Below are 8,886 nucleotides of genomic sequence, written 5' to 3'. Positions count from 1 at the left end.
GACTCTACACTTACGTTTCTTTTCAGGAGCACTAGTGTTTCTACTTAAAAATAAATAAATAAATAAATGATGAACACCTGATCAATGACAGAAATTAACCTTACTATTATAAGGTGATTTTTTTACCTTTGTAATACCATTTTTAACCTTATTAAATGTATGTCACATGTTGTGCCAAAAATAGATTTATTAACTTTTGTAAAAAAATATATATATAATTAAACAAATTCATTTAAAGTAATAAGATACAATCATGAAGACCTGAAATCAGCATCATCAATTAATCTTTGCACTGAACAGAAGAGCACAAATGTGGAATATTTACAGAATTTTTAACAAGACTCAGAGGTGGCATTAATGCATTTAATAAAAGCAATGTTATGAGATTGAATATAGAAACATTAAACAATTAAAATATATACTCCTAGTAGGTGGCAAGTCATCTAATCGATTCGTTCAAACGGCTGATTCATTAAGGAATGAAGCAAGTGACTCTCTTTATGAATGGGTCATTGAATCATTGACTCACTAGATTTGTTCAAATCAAAGATTCATTCATAATCGAAACAGCGCTGTGTTTGCTTGGAGATTACTTTATTTCATCAACAAAATAGTTCTGAACAGATCAGACAAGTGTTCCTATAATGCAAGTCGCTTTATATTAACTTTTGAATAAAATCAATAATGTATAAATCTGTTGTATAAATTCAATTTCACATTTGCAAACTCTTTATAATCATTAAGTTCATCGCGATTTCACAAACTTCTATTTTAGTGAAGCTCTCTACACTGAATCTATTATTTCTACACGTTGTTTGTTACAATGAATGACAGTCTGCTGTCAGGATCTGCGCTGTGAGGAGCAGCACGTGCAGCAATAGAGAAGCATTTGCCCCCCCCCCCCCCCCCCCTTGGTCACTTTGATTATATAAATGAAATCATATTAATATAAATTTTATTAATATCAATGTTCATAAAACATTAAAATTACAATTTGTAGTTCTGTATTTAGCTTTGAAATGCTTCTGCAAATTTCTCGACCTGTAATTCTGACTGACAGGTGCTGACTGTTGATATTTTTGTTGATAATTTTTTTTTAAATCCTGTGTACTGCAACTCTGAAAGATCTTCAAAATAACTTTGTATATTATCATTTGATAGTTTTAATTTTATAATAGGTGCAAGTTGATGAGGCTACCATAAACATAAATCTGCATATAAAAAGTAAAATGTGGACTTCCTCCTCCTCTTGTCTAGTTGGTTAGTCATGACTTTATTTTGTTATGACTGTAGCTCAATCAGATTAAGTTAGGAGTCATATCTTCATTGTGATTGGTTGATCAGGGACCAATCAGTGACCTTACTTATTGCTCATATTATAAACAAAAAATCATGTGATGGGACACAGGGTCTGAAGGGGTTAAGAAATACAGGTCCTTTTCAAAAAATTAGCATATTGTGATAAAGTTCATTATTTTCTGTAATGTACTGATAAACATTAGACTTTCATATATTTTAGATTCATTACAACACAACTGAAGTAGTTCAAGCCTTTTATTGTTTTAATATTGATGATTTTGGCATACAGCTCATGAAAACCCAAAATTCCTATCTCAAAAAAATAGCATTTCATGAAAAGGTTCTCTAAACGAGCTATTAACCTAATCATCTGAATCAACTAATTAACTCTAAACACCTGCAAAAGATTCCTGAGGCTTTTAAAAACTCCCAGCCTGGTTCATTACTCAAAACCGCAATCATGGGTAAGACTGCCGACCTGACTGCTGTCCAGAAGGCCATCATTGACACCCTCAAGCAAGAGGGTAAGACACAGAAAGAAATTTCTGAACGAATAGGCTGTTCCCAGAGTGCTGTATCAAGGCACCTCAGTGGGAAGTCTGTGGGAAGGAAAAAGTGTGGCAGAAAACGCAGCACAACGAGAAGAGGTGACCGGACCCTGAGGAAGATTGTGGAGAAGGACCGATTCCAGACCTTGGGGGACCTGCGGAAGCAGTGGACTGAGTCTGGAGTTGAAACATCCAGAGCCACCGTGTACAGGCGTGTGCAGGAAATGGGCTACAGGTGCCGCATTCCCCAGGTCAAGCCACTTTTGAACCAGAAACAGCGGCAGAAGCACCTGACCTGGGCTACAGAGAAGCAGCACTGGACTGTTGCTCAGTGGTCCAAAGTACTTTTTTCGGATGAAAGCAAATTTTGCATGTCATTCGGAAATCAAGGTGCCAGAGTCTGGAGGAAGACTGGGGAGAGGGAAATGCCAAAATGCCTGAAGTCCAGTGTCAAGTACCCACAGTCAGTGATGGTCTGGGGTGCCATGTCAGCTGCTGGTGTTGGTCCACTGTGTTTTATCAAGGGCAGGGTCAATGCAGCTAGCTATCAGGAGATTTTGGAGCACTTCATGCTTCCATCTGCTGAAAAGCTTTATGGAGATGAAGATTTCATTTTTCAGCACGACCTGGCACCTGCTCACAGTGCCAAAACCACTGGTAAATGGTTTACTGACCATGGTATTACTGTGCTCAATTGGCCTGCCAACTCTCCTGACCTGAACCCCATAGAGAATCTGTGGGATATTGTGAAGAGAAAGTTGAGAGATGCAAGACCCAACACTCTGGATGAGCTTAAGGCCGCTATCGAAGCATCCTGGGCCTCCATAACACCTCAGCAGTGCCACAGGCTGATTGCCTCCATGCCACGCCGCATTGAAGCAGTCATTTCTGCAAAAGGATTCCCGACCAAGTATTGAGAGCATAACTGAACATAATTATTTGAAGGTTGACTTTTTTTTTTTTTTGTATTAAAAACACTTTTCTTTTATTGGTCGGATGAAATATGCTAATTTTTTGAGATCGGAATTTTGGGTTTTCATGAGCTGTATGCCAAAATCATCAATATTAAAACAATAAAAGGCTTGAACTACTTCAGTAGTGTTGTAATGAATCTAAAATATATGAAAGTCTAATGTTTATCAGTACATTACAGAAAATAGTGAACTTTATCACAATATGCTAATTTTTTGAAAAGGACCTGTATATCAAATGTCTGTTAAGTCACCCATTCATTGCACAACAACAAAAACAAAAATGGTCGAAATAGTAAGAAGTTCACTTAGGTTAAGGTTAAATATGAATAAAGAGGCCCATACATCTGCTTTGAGAAGACAGGCCTGTTTGAAAACAGCTTAACACATTAACAGCTGTGCTGCAGTCCACTGATAACAAATTGTAATGCTGTTTACAGTCACCAGAAGGATAAACTACATTATATTCCTCCAGAAACTTTACCAAAGCTATTCAACTGAAAAATGATTATCTGAACATTTACGTTCATTATTTAAGTGATCTCACTTATCTCTAGACTCTAGAGAGTGGTTCATTATTTCCCATCCTTTCTAATAGTTTAAATAGACAGACAAAAGCCATTATGTAGCAGACTGACAACCTTGATAAAATGCCCATATACAAGCAGGATTGGAAACCCCTGAAAAGTTTTATATAGGATGCTCACCGAAGCCATACTTGACATTGAAAGGCAGCTTACAATCCTGATTAGTCTTTTGATGCATTTTGGGTATGGAAAACTGGCAAGTTGAGATCAATGATATAGTGTAAAATGTGAATCTAAAATGTTTCGGTCATTGTCTCTGGAATACATTATGCGATCCCAATTTCATAAATCAAATGTTTATCAAACATTAATAGACTGTATAAAATATTAATTATTTGTATTCCGTATTCACTATAATTGATATATGTATATATACAGTGAGATTTCATTGCCACGCAAAATTCACACACCAACCAAATTTATATCATCTTCATTTGTTGTATAAAGCATTTCAGTGGTGCTGCAGACCCACCCATTACATGACCTGCTTTCCTGAACTCTTTTTCAACATCTGCACTCTTGGTCCCTCAATCCAGCAGTGCTGCATGGATACAGGACACACCCTAAAACTCTCTCTCACTCACACTCCACAACCCCGAGTTTCACTGACAGAATGCAGAGAGCCCTGCAGTGCCTTTCGCCCTCCTTCCTGACCTTCATACATGCCCTTACTGCAGAATTACTATGGTCACACCCTTCTCACAGCCTGTGAATCCTTGATTGTAAGCCCGTTGAAACAGGCAGGTGATTCCTGCCAATTAGAACAGATAAGACAGCAGATCTTCAATGGACAACACATTAACAGACTTTTTAGACAAACGTACATCACACGATAAATTGGCAAATCAGTTCCAATCTGACTGGGTGAAGTGATGCAGAAATTATCACAAAATCTAGATACATTATTTTCTATTTTTCTGTTAGCATAATCCTAATTAATATTTTCCCACTGAAATCAGCTATTGTGGCATAAATTATCTTAGATAAATCTTCCTTATTTTATTTAGTAACATTTCAAGATATAAAAATGAAATTGTGATGGGTTGATTCAGACAGTCTTGTGCACTCTGCAATCCTGTTGACCAGAATATCAAAATTCAAACGTCATGCATAACGCCACATCTGATTTGCATAATACCAGAAATGTGCTGCTCATTTGCATACACCTTAGTAACACTGCATTTAAAAATGTAAACATCATTATAAAAATGAAAGCATTTTATTTCCTCTTAAGATCATGTTGTCATCACAACTGACAGATTACAAACGATCACAGTTTTTGTAAGCTAGTTTTCAGATCAAAAAAGAACAAAAAACTGAAAATTATAACACCTACAGGGAAACAAATGCATAAATCAAGAACCATAAAAAATATAAACTTGAAAAAAAAAATTAATCTCCATTTTTAATCTCTAAGTACCATTTCAAAACATAATTTAAACACCTTTTCCTTTACACAAAATCAAGCAGACAAATGAATTTGAAACATTACTTTTCTTTTAAATAGAAGACATGTAATCAATTTGCCATGCAGTGGATGTAACATTAAATAATTAAAAAAAATAGTCATAATATACTTCTCTCTTTTTTATATAATTGCATCTAGATCATATAGTTAATATAGATATTTTATATTCAAGTCAAAACACTCATCCTCCCTTTATAGGGAAACAAGCTAAATTAAAACATTTACCACAAATATAATCTAAAAATGCTTTCATAGCTGCCATCAGTAGCATGGCTGTCTTTCAGGAACATTAAAAACAAGGGATTTCAGCAAAACCATTTTGGCACAGAAAACCACACATAACGCCAGTAGCATCTGCTTTGTAAAAAGACAAGGAAAGATTAGAGAAGCTTTTGTCTGATTTTTTTCTGGTTTAATAAAAAAAAAGAAAAGGAAAAACATTCTGTGCATCGCTTTAGTCCAGGAGAGAGAGTGTATGTGCATCTCCTGAGCATCTGCTTGAGGCCAGTGGTGTGTCCCAGAGTTTTGTTGCTACTGCAGCATGCTTTTAATGGTCTTAGTGGTTGACTCATCATTAAGATGTTTTGTTGTGTACCTGCACAGAAGACATTAAGTAACAATTTTATTTACTGCAGAATCTTGCAGTGTTGCGTCAAGTTTTCTTTAGCACTGATGCAAAAAAATCAAGCAGCGCTTAAAAAAAAAAAGAAAACGGCAAAAACAAAAGAACAGAAAAAAATATTGTTCATAGGCCCCTGATGCTTCAAAGTGAATATGTCGTGGAATATTCCTCATATTAAACCAATAAAGAAAATATGAGGAAAAAACCTAAATGTGTCTTCATGGAAAAGTGCAGCATATGATATTAATATGATAAGACTTTATATTGTAATATTCATGCAAAAAAAAAACTTTTTACCTGAGAGCATTTAGAAGACCTTCCACACTGTTTGATGGCTGATCTCTGAGCACTTTAATGCAGCCTTTCATCTGTTTGGGGAAAAAAGCAACCATGGTTAGAGTGGCAGAGTAATGACAGCACTCAACCTCACAAGTCATGATGCTGTGAGAGAACCTTCGCCACGTTTTCTAAGCACTATGATTATGAGTGTTAGTGCCTAGCGGGAGGGGAAAAAACTTTTTGCAGTAACAGGAGATGATGGTTTCACTCACATCTATTTTGGAGGACTTCGCAAATGCGCCGACGGGATGGACGTAGTCGTAGAGGATGATGACCCCCACCATGACACGCAGACAGAAGGAAACGGTCTCCTCACTGCTGAAGCGGCTGCGATACTCTCTGTGACCCCCCGAAAAAATTGAGAATAAGCAAATCTTTTTTTCATTTTTTGTTTTATATTTACCAACTAATTATTATTTTTTTTTTAATACACCACACATTTTATGGGATCATCAGACAGATGAGAAAATGGTAGACTTACGGGGTTTCCAACATAACTTTGCACACGCTCGCCATGGTGCTTAACACATCTGTTGTGTTTTCAATGGGCAAGTTTTTATTCTGTTGGGCAAAAGCAAAAAAAAAAATTATTTATTTTTTAAGTTATTTTTTGAAAATGTCACTGACAACTGATTTTAAATATTTTTGTTTACCTCAGACACAAATTTTGTTGTGCCATCACTTAATGTCTTTAGCATGGGTGTGGCATCAGCATAAAATAGAGATATCCGATTAGCCAGCTCATTATTCACCTCGTTTTCTCCCTCTGCCTACATGGACAGACACCAAAAATATTTTTAAAGTAGTAAAGCAAGGAAAACATAGATTTGTCTTTCTGAACAGTTTCTCAGAACTTATGACAGTCAAAACCTCATGAAAATAATTAATAGAAGTCCATAAAGAAAACAACGCGAAGATGGATAAGCATTGAAAGGTTTTTTCCCAGTGCCCCAATTTCTCAGGTGAAAAATCTGTCTAAAATGTTATACATCATTAATGCACTAAATATGAAAAAATTAATCCTTCAAAAATGGACGGATGTCACCTAACCCTTCTGCTTAAATGAGAAGGAAGTGTATGTCAGCCAATTTTTAAGTTTGCAAAGCTAGCATCATTTGAGTAACAATGCAGCAATACTGTCATTTTGGTTAACGGGATAAATGGGAGAAACAGCAAATTGGACAAGGATGGGAAAAGTAAAGACATCCCCAGACATAAAAAGAACGTTAAGTTTTAGTTCTTTTGCAAAAATATGTATTTTCTGCAAAATTACATCTGTCTTAATTTACTTACTGTATTCTACTGAATAAAAAGGGTTACTTGAAAATACTTTTCAAACAAGCAAAAGCATCAGCTTCAAAATGAGGGCAGCCAGACAATAACAAATTTGTTTTTATTTAATAGGAAAGCGGTTTAATCTTACGGTAAACTGCATACACCTGCACATTCTGGTGTGTCAAGTCTAAAAATACATTTATACATTAAACAATAGTCTAAACTATTATTGCAGATGCTAACTGGAGTGATTTATTTAGCTCTCTTACAGTAGTAGGGCCCTGGGGAAACCATGGTGGGGCTACTGAATTCAGTCTGGGAGAATATGAGGGGAAAACCAGCGCCACTTCACTAAACAAGGTATGCAGACTGCACGGTGTCCCCCAGGGCTATGTATGTGGCCCGCTCTCAGATCAGATATTTAGTCCTAGGAGGGCAGAGCATCTCTGGGGAGGACAGGCACAAAAGCTGACCACAGATCAGGTGCCACACTATATTGGTGCACCTCAATGCACTTCAGTGAGCATCTCCGAACTTACTCACTCTCCCACTGAGAGGCCATTTTCTGTTTGGGTCCTCAACAGTCCCCAAAGGGCTGGTATGTGCAAGTGGCTGAGTGCTTGAGTATGTGAGTAAGAAAGAAAAGGAAGTGTGTTAGTTGTGTGAAAGTGGTTTAGATAAAATCGAGAGCTGCTTGTCAAAGGCGTCTTTTTACTTGAGAAAGTCTTAGCAATAGAGAGGTAGCAGTTTCAATTCTTGAGAAAACTCACAGGAACGTTATTGATCCTCATGCGGCTCAGGGTCCTCCTGTAATAACTGAAGTCATTCTGAATGGCAGGATTTGTCATCTGCAAAAGAATGAAAAGTTTATCTACACTACCATTCAAAAGTTTGGGGTCAGTAAGACTTCCTTTAAGATATTTGCTTTTGTTCAGCAAAGACACATTAAATTGATCAAAAGTGACTAATTTATTATTTATTATTACAAAAGATTCTATTTCAAATAAATGTTCTTTTGAACCTTCTATCAAATAATACTGACTGAAAGAAAAAAAGAAATTACAGTTTCCACAAAAATATTAAGCAGCACAACATTGATAATAATAAATGTTTCTTGAGCACCAATCAGCATATTAGAGTGATTTCTAAAGGATCATGTGACACTGAAGACTGGAGTAATGGCTGCAGTCTTCTTTTAAATCTTCAATCTCTCCTTTACTATCATAGCTTGTTGTGGGTGATTGCCAGACCATTGCTATGCAGTTAAAAAGTTCATATTGGTTTTTAGCTGTATATTGCTAGGGCATTACCATGTTGCTATACTGTAGGTTACTGACTAGTCACCAAGTCTCTTTTCAGGTCTCTAAATGTGGTTAAATTGAAGTCTATGGGATTATTTTCATCTGTTTTATCGTCTGCCAGGCAGAAATCGTAAGTCTGATTCCTTAGAGTTGCAAGTTGTTAAAAAGCCCATAACTTTGAGAGGTGTGCTATTATTTTTCTAAGTATGAACAATAGTAATAGTGATGCTTGCCTTAACAAGAGCCATTAATAAAATAAAATTGTGCATGCAAAGGTGTTTCAAAGGGAGGCAAAAATCCAGGTAATTGCTGGTGTGACAGGAATGAAGTAGACAAATGCAGTCTGGTAGCCTAGAAGGCAAAGAACACTTACAGGATTAGCTAAAGCTTTACATAAATGACTACCAGTTCCTTTAGGTAATCAGAGCAATCTTTATCTGCCAGGACTGAGACTGTCTGGGACTCATACATCCTCT

The 8,886-nt window shown here is 36.4% G+C and overlaps 1 protein-coding gene across 6 annotated transcripts in view; it reads right to left on the bottom strand.

Annotated features, from left to right (window-relative positions):
* Positions 1 to 4,387: 4,387 nt before the first annotated feature.
* Positions 4,388 to 8,886, bottom strand: part of LOC306863622 (CYFIP-related Rac1 interactor B-like) — a 67,337-nt gene continuing 62,838 nt past the window's right edge. For 5 of the 6 annotated variants that reach the window (XM_079407076.1, XM_079407075.1, XM_079407077.1 and 2 more), the window contains 6 exons: positions 7,880 to 7,957; positions 6,488 to 6,604; positions 6,316 to 6,395; positions 6,047 to 6,173; positions 5,793 to 5,863; positions 4,608 to 5,468 (listed from right to left, as the gene is read on the bottom strand). In XM_079407076.1, coding sequence (XP_079263202.1) covers positions 5,405 to 5,468; positions 5,793 to 5,863; positions 6,047 to 6,173; positions 6,316 to 6,395; positions 6,488 to 6,604; positions 7,880 to 7,957 — 537 coding nt within the window. In that variant the 3' untranslated portion in view covers positions 4,608 to 5,404. Of the gene's footprint in view, positions 5,469 to 5,792; positions 5,864 to 6,046; positions 6,174 to 6,315; positions 6,396 to 6,487; positions 6,605 to 7,879; positions 7,958 to 8,886 lie in introns of all 6 variants that reach the window. The other variant, XM_079407073.1, reaches the window with a different exon arrangement.

This window comes from Barbus barbus, assembly GCF_936440315.1.
Source record: "Barbus barbus genome assembly, chromosome: 44".
Classification (NCBI taxonomy): Eukaryota; Metazoa; Chordata; class Actinopteri; order Cypriniformes; family Cyprinidae; genus Barbus; species Barbus barbus.
The sequence above is the reverse complement of the archived record's forward strand: the minus strand, read 5'-3'. Positions and strand labels throughout refer to the sequence as shown.